At 41.8% G+C, this 12,594-nt stretch overlaps 1 protein-coding gene across 3 annotated transcripts in view; it reads left to right on the forward strand.

Moving 5' to 3' along the window:
* The window catches only part of LOC120943721 (aldehyde oxidase-like), a 181,666-nt gene extending 177,735 nt beyond the window's left edge, over positions 1-3,931 (forward strand). For all 3 annotated transcript variants that reach the window (XM_040357197.1, XM_040357198.1, XM_040357199.1), the window contains 2 exons: positions 390-557; positions 3,471-3,931. In XM_040357197.1, coding sequence (XP_040213131.1) covers positions 390-557; positions 3,471-3,518 — 216 coding nt within the window. In that variant the 3' untranslated portion in view covers positions 3,519-3,931. The remainder of the gene's footprint in view (positions 1-389; positions 558-3,470) is intronic.
* Positions 3,932-12,594: the final 8,663 nt, after the last annotated feature.

Raw genomic sequence — 12,594 nt, forward strand, 5'->3', positions numbered from 1 at the left:
GCCTGGGAGCCTGCATAAAGATAATCCAGCCGTAAATAGGAGTATACAAATGTACGAGTATGTCTTGGTCCGCACGTTTGATGCCTCACTTTGTCGCCTGCGTTCCCAGCCTCGTTATACTCAGACTGGACATGACAAGCTGGCAATGGTCCCGCAGCCTCGCATTAAGTCTTGCTGCAATAAAAAGTGCAACCTCAAAGGTTGGATTTAGATTTCTGTATTTGTGAAGTGTAATCTGCCTATTAAAAACAGCAATAAAAACCCCAACCCTTCCGTTCCAAATAAAACCTGCCGTTCAAAAAAAAAACTGAAAAAAGTTCAAACCTTTCTTTATTTCTTCCAAAAGTTTTTACCTGGAGTTCTACATGATGGGTATGTTTATCTCCTAGGGCATTGGTGAAGCAGGCCTTTTCCTAGGGTCTGCTGTGTTCTTTGCAATAAAGGATGCTTTATCATCTGTCCGAAAGGAAAGAGGCTTGTCGAGCACTTTTACACTAAACAGCCCTGCAACCCCAGAGAGGATACGTATGGCTTGTGGAGACAAGTTCACTGATATGGTAACTGTTTTATGTCTTGCTTTATAGCATACATTATACTGCAATAATGTGATTGACAACCCAAGATTCATGCATGAAGTTGTTGAAAGGAAACTAGGCATTTTGTTGTGTTCAGACCTATTGTATAAAAAAACACTAGAAAATGATTGCTGCTACACCACTTTCCTTTTAGAACACATTTTACATGAGAACCAACATGATGTATTTTAATGGGTAAATATCAATAATACTAATTTAAATTTAGAATTAAAAAATTATAAATATCCAATTTTTTTGGTGCCACTAGATATATTCAGCATCATTCAATCCATTTTCATTGAGCCTGGGTCATCCTGGACCCACCCTTAGTCTGCTCCTGGACAGTAAGGTCTCATGCCCACGGACGTTTTAAAAAACGGGCTGTAAAGCTAGTACAGACGCCAGAAAAAAGCAGCGTTTTTAACATGATTTTTTCCCCGCGTTTTGCATTGAATTCAGCGCACGTTTCGCGGTGCTAGCTTTCAGCCATGTTTTTCTTTGTCTATTCAAAATCAGTGTTTCCTATAGGAGCCCATTGATTTAAATAGAGGTCGCACCAGAAGTCGGATCAAGAGGATCTGACTTGCAGTGTGACTTGTGTGCTGAGAATCTTGAAGGGGAACCTCGCTGAGGTTCCCCCCAAAGACGATAACAGACCCTTCAGTCTGGTATGGATCTTGAGGGGAACCCCACACCAAAAAAAAATGGCGTGAGGGTTCCCCCAAGATCCATACCAGACCCTTATCCGAGCATGCAGCCGGCAGGTCAGGAAATAGGGTGAGCAAGCACCCCCCCTTTTCCTGGACCATACCAAGCCACATGCCCTCAACATGGGGGGGTTGGTGCTTTGGGGTTGCGCCCCCCACCCCAAAGCACCTTGCCCCCCATGTTGATGAGGACAAGGGCCTTTTCCCGACAACCCTGGCTGTTGGTTGTTGGAGTCTGCGGGCGGGGGGCCTATCGGAATCTGGGAGCCTCCTTCAATAAAAGAGCCCTAGCAAACCCTAGCGTTCCTCCACAGGTTGCTAGGGGTTCCTTGAGCTGTGTCTCATTGACCTCCCCTTTGATGCAAATTCTTGGGGCCAATGCCACTTAAAAGAGCCAGTGGCATGACACCAATGATTTCTTTAGGTGTCTGGAAGAGTGAGAGTCTCGACACCACTGTAAAGGGACATTCTTCCCCTTGATGGACTGGTTCAAGGGTTTCCCTTGACCTGAGAATTATTTCATGGGTTCCATTGGGGTAAATTGGTTGAAAGAGGCTCATTTTAGAAAATACATTAAAAGCAGTATTAAACCCAAAACCAAAAATATAAATATATTGCAGCCAGGGGCGTAACTAGAAATCACAGGGCCCCATACAACATTGTTCGCCCCCCAGCTCCTCCTTAAACACTTACCTGAGTCCTATATCGATCCAGTGCTCTGCCTGGCTTCAGTTGTTCTCTCCTCTTCCTTCTCTCACAAGGGTGATTGAGAGTAGCAGGAGCTTTAGCCCGACAATCAACCCATGTGTATGGCAGTCAGTCCGACAGAAGCCGGCCGTTCGGCTGTCTTCTATCAAAGGGGTATGACCAAAAAAGGTCTGCCGACTGACACCCATTCAGTGCTCTCAGCCAATGTCTGAAAGCGCTGACTGATGTGTTCTGACAGGGGTTCGCCCCCCCCCACCAGAACACAATAGCTCAGCCGAGAAGATCAATGTACTAACATCAGATTGTTAGTCCAGCGGCTCCTCCTGAGCTCTTCAGGAACTAAAAAAAACTCTTCTGAACCAAAAAAAAATGCTAGTGTGTACTAGGCTTAAGGGAGGGTTATAACCCCTGCCAGATTTTTTTTACCGTCTGTCTCTCATTGTGGAGATTTAATTTCACTTCCTGTCCCATAGCCAACCAGGAAGTGAGAAGAAAATTAAGGTAATTCGTTAGGGATCCCAAGGTCACCATAACCAGTGTCCCCATTGGAAGATATCCCCCCCCCTATTAGTTTACTAGGGGGTTTATTTTACTTTCAATGATAATCGTAAACAGGACAAATCGAGAGGGTGAATCTCTTTAACGGGGGCACAGATGGCAATAAAAACTGACTAAAAATAAGTTTTGCCTTTAGTTTTACTTTTTTCACTTTTTGTGAAAAGCAGCGAGACAAGGTTGTACACATGCCTCGGCAAAAATACCTCCTGTTGCAACAAGTTCATGTGAATGCTGGTGTGCCTCAACTTCCCTGCGACCGTGTGCCTTGCATGTAGTGGTATCACAATGGTGTGGACTTTTGAGGGTTAAAACAAGAGGTCAGGAAGTAAAATATCACCTCCCAGCTGCCCTCTGAAAAGCGATCCACTGCGAATCACTTCTCAGAGGAGATCTCAGGACTGAAGGGACAATATTACAAGTCCTTTGGCAGGTAAAGCAGTTCTCATTTATGTATTTAATCTGTATTTATTGATTTACCTAGAGTGATCTTGGCTTAGTCCACATATGTCTGGACATTGTTTAATTGCGGTTTTTAATGATGTCCGTTGCAGTTTCGTTCCTGGGTTAAGGTGCGATTCATGTGAGAATTTTAAATTTGTATGACATTGGAAATCGCACCTGAACCACGCTAAAAATCATATAGGACTTTTTTCTAAAAACGCACTGGGGCAGGCCCGCACATATGTAAACCGGCTCCATAGAAAGCCAGGCAAATCGGATGCTGTTCAAAATGCATCCGATTTGCATATATGTGATAATTAACAGTGTCCAAGTGCAGATGAAGTGAGCATTTTGCACTGGCACCAACAATATCAATACATTACAAAAAAAATCCAAAAGGTACAGCTTTGCCTAATGAGAGTATGCAAATATTACAAATAACACAATCATTTGTTTAAATGTTTTTTGTTTTTTTTTTTAGATCACAAAGGATGACCCTGCAGCTACACCATGGTCAATTGATGTATGAAGAGATACATTTTGGTTTAAAATATACTCAGGGTAAAGTGCTCATCTTTAAAAACATCTAGCACAAAATACTAAAGGATTTCACATGAGACATTTGACAGAAAACATAAAAGAACTGTTTATCTGCCTCAAGAAGATGTTATATGAAATTTTACCATCAACAAATTGTACACTTTGATGATTCTGCCTGGAAGATGAAAAAAAAGTGATGGTAGAGTTTAGGGGACGTTATTTGTAGACATCATATATTACCTCTATTGCCACGTACACACGATCAGACATTCTGACAGATTTTTTTTCCGACAGAATGTTGGTGTAAACTTTTCTTGCATACACAATGGTCAATACAAATGTTGTCGGAAATTCCGAACGTCAAGAACGTACAACACTACGACGAGCAGAGAAAAATTAAGTTCAATGATTCCGAGCTTGCGTCAAATTGATTCCGAGCATGCGTAGGATTTTTGTGCATCGGAATTGGCTACAGACGATCGGAACTTCTGACAAGAACTTTTGTTGTCGGAAAAATTGAAAACCAGCTCTCAAACAATTGTTGTCGGAAATTCCGACAGCAAATGTCCGAGCCTACACATGGCCGAAATATCCGACCAAAAGCTCACATCAAACATTTGTTGTCGGAAATTCCGACCGTGTGTACTCGGCATAAGGGTGTGTTTTTACTAAATACAAAATGTGTATTTGCCGTTGCTGATGACCTTCTGAAAATGCTGGTTGCCTTGCTGTCAATGGCTTGAATACCACCTGATTCACTGACCTGAAGCAAGCATACAGCCAAAAAATTCAGACTTAAAGCATAACTATATTCCCCCTCCATCGATGCATAAACTATTTTCCCATCATCAATGCAATGTCCACAAGCTCCTGCATCTCGGCCCAGTTTACTTCAGGGGTTGTGATCTTTGGCCACCTTGATTAGCCAGATTAGGAGGACGACGTAACTCCCGTATGTGGAGTTCATCCTTGCATCTGGCAGATGTCAGGATTGTACACTGAGCTATGCTTTTGCAGTTAGTGAACATTATCAAAAGATTGTGTACAGACAATTACATTTTTTTTGCAGGAGAAACATCTATTTTCTCCAATCTATTAAAAAAAATTAAAACGTGCTCTGCTAATGTCAGAGCATTTGCACAGCTGTCACAGATATTCCCCATAATGTGTTAATTAATCTCCATTTAGTGGCCATAATGCTGTTGTAAATAGACCCCCTAGCAGTGCAGTCTATCTTCAATAAAAAGCATGTCTGTTCACAAATCTAAATCCAAGAGTAATATATATATATATATATATATATATATATATATATATATATATATATATATATATATATATATATATATATATATTAATATATATATATATATATATATATATATATATATATATATATATATATATATCAGTCTCTTGATTCTGTGGCTGCATTTGTTTTATTTTTAAGCTTGTTTCTTTTATTTTGACCTGGTGATTCTGCCAGCGGCATACTTCCAATAGGCATGGTAATGCACTGTAACTATGCATTGTAGTTCCAATCTCGTTTCACCTACAGTGCACTGCAATGTACAGTATAGTACACTGTAATCAGAGGCGGCTCTAGGCTTTGTGAGGCCTTAGGCAAAACTTAGATATGAGGCCCCACTCACGCCCATTATGGGAAAAATAGTTCAAGCAAGAAAAATGGCTGCAGAAAATGCACCGATCTAGCACACAGGTGATCAGCACCACTTCCAGGGTACCCTCCTCACCCATCAGACATATTCAGCCAATGCAAGAGGGGGGGTGAGAAAGACACAGGGGTGATAGAGAGATCTGATGACGCCGACATTAGTATTGATCACAGGCTGGATGGACTTGTGTCTTTTTTCAACCAGACTAACTATGTAACTATGTAACTATGTAACAGGCAAATTAGGCGGCCACTAGGCCCATGTGAGTGCGAGGCCTTAGGTGACCGCCTGATTTGCCTAATTAGAGAGCCGCGTCTGACTGTAATGCACAGATGCATATGCATCACAAAAAATATGTGCAGGACCTTTTTCTGCTTGCATTGAGGTGTGTTGTCAGACAAGTCGTTTTGAATAGCCTTCTATCCATCTCAATGCATGAAAATGTGTGCTTAGCAATGCACAGTGTTAGACCCCTTTCACACTGGGGGCGTTTTACAGGCGATATAGCGTTAAAAATAGCGCTCAGGCTTTCACACTGGAGTGGTGCGCTGGCAGGGCGTCAGAAAAAGTCCTGCCAGCAGCTTTGCAGGCGATTTTTACCCTTTTTCAGCCGCTAGCAGGGGGGTAAAAGGTCCGCAAATCCGGCAGCAAAAATAGCGGCGTTTTACTGCTCTACGCTCAGGGCGTCACAGTGTGAAAGGGGTCTTATGGTGGTAATGGACCCTTAGAAGCAATGTATAATCAGACATTTAGAGTAGAGACTGTATGTAATTACAAATTAGACACTGATTATTTAACCACTTAAGGACCGCCTCCTGCACATATACGTTTGCAGACTGGCACGGCTGGGCACAAGCACGTACCTGTACGTCCTCTTTAAGTGCCCAGCCGTGGGTCACGGGTCCGAAGCTCCGTGACCACGGCCGTGGGACCTGCGGACCCGATCGCCGCCGGAGTCCCGCCATCGATCCCCGGAGCTGAAGAACGGGGAGAGCTGTGTGTAAACACAGCTTTCCCATTCTTCACTGTGGCGCTGTCATTGATCGTCTGTTCCCTGATATAGGGAAAGGCGATCAATGACGTCACATGTCCAGCCCCGCCCCCCTACAGTTAGAAGCACATATGAGGTCACACTTAACCCCTTCAGCGCCCCCTAGTGGTTAACTCCCAAACTGCAATTGTCATTTTCACAGTAAACAATGCATTTTTATAGCATTTTTTGCTGTCAAAATGACAATGGTCCCAAAAATGTGTCAAAATTGTCCGACGTGTCCTTCATAATGCCGCAGTCATGAAAAAAAACGCTGATCGCCGCCATTAGTAGTAAAAAAAATGTTTTTAATAAAACAGACAACTTGATGCTCATACAACAGCTTATCTGAAATTGGAACATTTTTCATAATCATTATTTTGAATGTTGGCATAAATGTTGGCATAAATTCTGATTTTTTCTGAGTATTCAATAAACTCATACATTACATATATATATTTTCTGCTAATTATTGTCAGCAACACCTATATAATCTTGGGAGATTGCCTACAGCAGAAACCCTGCATTTTGAAACCGTACGAAATTTACATTTATTATTAAAAAGTACTAAAACCACTACACCATACCTAAATATTAATTTATACACAGGTGTCCTCTCTATTTCTCATAAACTAGCATTAACCACTCACTTGTATCAAATGCCCACAGTGTGTACAGTATTAAAGGATAAGTTCACCTTTTTTTAAAAGAAAATAATAAATGCGCAGTGGATTTGCAGGTAAATAAAAAGTGCATTTTTTTTTTTGAGCCTGTAGAACATTGCACCCTTGGTCAGCAGATGGCTGATGCCATGCAGGTCTCTTGCAAACTGTCAGTGACAGAAGGAATCAATGAACTACCCTACCTGCCCTCAGTCTATCCATTATCATATACAGTGCCTTGAAAAAGTATTCATACCCCTTGAAGTTTTCCACATTTTGTCATGTTACAACCAAAAACGTAAATGTAACAGAAGAAAAAAGGATCTAAAAATCCCTTATAACCTGCGCACCCTGTATTTAAATGAAATAGTATACATTGCAGTGCAAATATAATATAATATCCAAATATTAACAAAATCAGTGTACAGTGGAGCCTCGGATTGCGAGTAACGCGGTTAACGAGCGTTTCGCAATACGAGTACTGTATTTAAAAAAATTGTAACTCTGTTTGCGAGTGTTGTCTCACAAACGGAGCAGGATTCAGGGCAAAGTGCTATGCAGTACCGCGTTGGGCCCGAGGTGGGGGGCGCCGGAGCCGAGCGGCGCTTAACGACGCCGTTCAGAAATGCTCTGAAAGACGCGGAAATACTCCGCTTCCGAGCCTTTCCGAGATTTGCCAAGGTCAGCCGAGCTGTCCTCGGGCCTATCCGGCTGTTTTCAAGGTTTTCCGATGCACCTCTGGCACATGCAGTATTGCAATCCATTGAAGTCAATCCACAACAAATTATTTTCATTTCCATTTCAATGAGGAAACTCGCTTTGATATGCGAGTACTTTGGATTACGAGCATTCTCCTGGAACGGATTATGCTCGTAATCCGAGGTTCCACTATATAAACAAAGCAGAGAGTGGGTAACCGCTGCTATGAAGAAGCACTAAGGCATAGTGCGAAACGTCAGCTTTTCTTTTGTTGTGCTGTTTTTTGCTGTGGCATGTATTTTGTGATTTTTAATTAAAGGAGGAGTTTTTTTGGAGTGCGGCTGTCCCAGCTTTTTTCCTTCATCCTAACCTATATAAACAAAGCAGCTGGTAGTAAGGCTCAAAGCCTCAATGTGTAAAGAAAAACAACTGTGATTTCATACTGCACTAAGACCATTAAAGTGCATAATCATATAATAAAATAAGTAGATAATAATATAAAATAAAATTATGTATATATACAGTGCCTTACAAAAGTATTTATTTATAGCAGTTTCCAGAAGAAAGAAATTACTTTCAGCAAAAAACAAAATGGCAGAAGTTTGCGAAAAGGCATGTGGGAGACAAAATGTATGGAGGAAGGTGCTCTTGTCTGATAGGACTAAAATGTAACTTTTTGGCCATCAAAGAAAACACTGGCCCAGATTCAAGAAGCAATTGCGCCCTTGTAACCATAGGTTACACGGCGCAATTGCTTACTTGCTCCGGTGTAACGAGTGCTCCTGATTCAGGAACCTCATTACACCGACTGCAGCCTAAAATCTGCGCGGCATAAGGTTCTTTTAGGCTGCATTCTTGTGTGGGCCGCTAGGGGGCGCTCCCATTGTGATCAGCGTGTAGTATGCAAATTGCATACTACCACTGATTCACAAACTTGCGCGGGCCCTGCGCAAGCCAGGTATGGAGTTTCCGTACGGCAACTTTAGCGCAAGGCTGCCCCTTCTAATAGTAGGGGCAGCCAATGCTAAAGTATAGCCGCCGTTCCCGCGACGTGAAATTTGAATTTCACGTAGTTTGCGTAAGTGATTCGTGAATGGCGCTGGACGCCATTCACGTTCACTTTGAAGCAAATGACGTCCTTGCGACGTCATTTGCCGCAATGCACGTCGGGAAAGTTTCCCGACGGAGCATGCGCTGTACGCTCGGCGCGGGAGCGCGCCTAATTTAAATGATTCCCGCCCCCGGCGGGATCATTTACATTGCGCGCGCTTACGCCGGGCAATTTTGCCGGCGCGCCCTCGCAATTTACGGAGCTACTGCTCCGTGAATCGAGGGCAGCGCAAAATATTTGCGGGGGCGCAGGGCAAAATCGTTGCCCTGCTCCCCCGCAAATATCGCGCAAATGTACCTGAATCTGGGCCACTATGTCTGGCGCAAACCCAACACATCACATCACCCAAAGATCACCATCCCCACAATGAAACATGGTGGTGGCAGCATCATCATGCTGTGGGGATATTTTTCAGCAGTTGGAACTGGGAAACTGTTCAGAGTTGAGGTATAGATGGATGGTGCTGAATACAGGGATATTCTAGAGCAAAACCTGTACCACTCTGTGTGTGATTTGAGGCTGGATGGAGGTTCACCTTCCAGCAGGACAATGACCCCAAACACACTAAAGCAACACTTGAGTGGTTTAAGGGGAAACATGCAAATGTGTTGGAATGGCCTAGTCAAAGCCCAGACCTCAATCCGATAGAAAATCTGTGGTCAGACTTAAAGATTGTTGTTCACAAGCGCAAACCAAGGACAGCAGGCGGATTGGGGGCGGAGGAACTGACCAAGATGGCCGCATCTTGAGGTAGCTGTGCTAAGCTCTAGACGTTTTGTTTTGTTTTGTTCCGTAGGTTCGTAAAGATTCGTCATTTCGTAAGACGCAAGTTTTCCTATTTGGACCCGTTCTTATTTCGTAAGACGCAACTTTTCCTATTCGGACCCATTTGTATTTTCGTAACAGTTTTATTTTCGTTTATACTGAATGATTCATAATTCTGTCTAATTTATTTTCGTTGATTCGAAATTCGTAATTTTGTTAGATAATCATTTTCGTTTAATGGATTCGTAATTTTGTACTTTCGTAAATACATCGCTGCGTGGTCATTCGCAATCTCGTATTTTAATTTCATTCTCAACACACTGCTAATCCATACTAAAGCCCCGTACAAGCGGTCAGACTTTTTGCCAACAAACTTCAAAATGAGCAAGTTTTCCAAAAAAATCTGAGCGTGTGTACGCTCCATCGGACAAACTTTTCCGGTTTTCATCGGACAAAAGTTCGCTCTGCAAACGGACAAACTTTTCGGCAACAAAAGTCCAGCCAACTCCCTTCGGACAAAAATCCACGGAAAAGTTTGTTTGAAGTCCGATCGTGTGTACGAGGCTTTACACTGTCCAATGTGACTGAGCACAAAAGAGATAAGCTGATTGGCTAAGATATTAAGTAAGATACATCACTCACTAACTACACTGCCCAGTGCCAATTCGAAAGAACGATTCGAGTACACAAATTTATGAACAGACAAAGAAACAGATTTACAAAACACACAAATGAAAATACGAACATACGAATGAAAATAGGAATATACGAAATTACGAACAGACAAAGGATTTAAAATACGGAATGCAAATCGTTCGTTATAGATGTCATTTTCGTTCTTTTGCTGTTTTGGTGTTTCATATTTTAGTAAGTTTGTCCAATCGTACGTTTCGCTTGTTTGTTATTTTGCTTATTTGTAATTTCATAATTTTCGTATTTTAGTACTTCAGCTATTCGGATGTTCAAATTGATCCGAATGTACGAATACTAACAAATTTGTACGAAAATCCATTTGTTACGAACGGGAACGCACATGTCTACTAAGCTCCTCCAAGCCCAGGTTATGATGCTGAAGTAGCCTCCACCCTTTTCCACCTACCTCCAGACTTGCCGTTAACCACACTGTTTGCATTCATGGAGGATACACAAGGGAGTTACCATCCATCCAGTGCTGTAAGGAACGAGTACCACGCGGCGGTAGAGTCGGGGGTATCCAGCTGAACACTAGGCACTGAGTATTGAGCCGAGCAAACGGAGCCCTGCAGAGGGATAGATAAACTCACGCTGCACGATTCGAGAAGCGTGCACTAAGGGAGCAGGATTGGAGGCTTGGCTAAACTGAGCACGGAGTGCCGTGTGCTGTTCCGAGCCATGCAGCGGTAACTTCACCCCCCCCCGACCCCCCTGGAGTGACAGATCCACGTTGCCTGACTGACCGAGAAACAGGTGTAGGGGGAGCAGGAGTGGAAACGGACAGACCCCTCTAGACTGCTGGCAATCGGTAATCTGGCTTGTACTTCCTGCATTTCCACACTTTCTCCTCATTCTGGAAGAGAGCGAGACAAGTATTGAGCAGAGCCAGGAGGAGCAGGTAAGTGAGCCGGTAAGGAGGGAGCAGTCTTGTGGGGATCAATTACAATCAGTTTAGGTGTATGTGAATCTGCACAATGAAGAAAGTACTAGCAGAAAGAAAGTACTTATGGAGAAAACAGGAGAACTGCTGCCTCTGATTACTGCCACCTAAGTGTAGTAAATGATTGAAAGAATGGGGAAGTAGGTATGGCGCTGTTCTGTGTTATCTCATTGGGTTAATAAAGTGCAATTGATGTGCAAGAAAATAAATACTACTGCTTCAATAAATACTCAAGATATACCGTGAAAATTTATATTGATATGCAAAACTATTGTGAATAAAAACCTAAATTGATAAAAGATCATCAAAAAAAACTAAATTGATAAAAGATCATCAAAAAAAAAACAGTGCTGAAAAATCAAAAAAATAATAATAATAAAAATGTTACTTGAATCCTTAAAAGTTCATCATAAGAAAAATATATTCCAGAACATTAAAATGTTAAAATTAAAGCTCAAGTGCTTGATGAAAGTTTGTGAAGCGTGCCTTGTGCATAAAACGTTGTTGTATCTTTGTAAGTGGTCACAGCAAACGTGGCTATCCGTGCTCTTATATAAGCCACACTCACCAGATATTCCTTACCCACTAGGGGTATGAGACATTCACTGTGTCTGCCACTGTGGGGCACTGTGTATTTAAGGACATCACGGATCTTCCGGGCTTCCTAGGTGAGCTTCAGCTGTCCATAATTGAACTACCTCTATGGCCGCAAAATTATCATGGTTTTTCAAGAGAAACATCAACAACATCAACAAGAAGAATATAAGAAGATGAGGATAGAGGATAAAGGGGGACTTGGGGGGGGGGGGGCTTATTACATTTTCCCTAATTTTGTATTTTCTTTTTTTTCCCAAAAATGTTAATATATCACAAATTTTATCTTGAAAAAAACGTTATCTATGTGAGAGATGGAGAGATAGAGAACAACAAATGTTTTGAGACTGAGGGGTTTTTTTCCCTTTTTTTTTTATTATTAGTTGTTTTTTTTCCCCCCTCAAACTTAAAAATAACACTCTTTTAAAAACGTTATCCATGTGAGAGATAGAGAAGAACATTTTTTTTGAGGCTGAAGGTTTTTTTTGTTGGGGTTGGGGTTTTTTTTTTTTTATTATTAATTGTTCCCCCCCCCAAACTAAAATATATCACACTCTTTTAAAAATGCTATCTATGTGAGAGATAGAGAACAAAACATTATTTTTGGGTGTTGTTTTTTTAATTTTGTGTCTACAATCTGTAAAAAAAGAATTATTCGGGAAACAACACTTTATAATTATTATATGTTGAACTAGTGGGTTACATGACACTTAGACAACACACTATCGCTAGAGAGATTAATAGCGAGACTGGGAGGGTTGGGGGTGTGGGGTAGAGGGGGGTTCCAAAAGATCTCATAATATCACAATTTAAACTAGAGACACACTTAGTAGAATTTTTTACGTATATAATTGGATTTTCCTGAACTAGAATAGTTGAGTAAAAGTCACTCATT

The sequence above is a fragment of the Rana temporaria genome, chromosome 6 (assembly GCF_905171775.1).
Source record: "Rana temporaria chromosome 6, aRanTem1.1, whole genome shotgun sequence".
Lineage (NCBI taxonomy): Eukaryota > Metazoa > Chordata > Amphibia > Anura > Ranidae > Rana > Rana temporaria.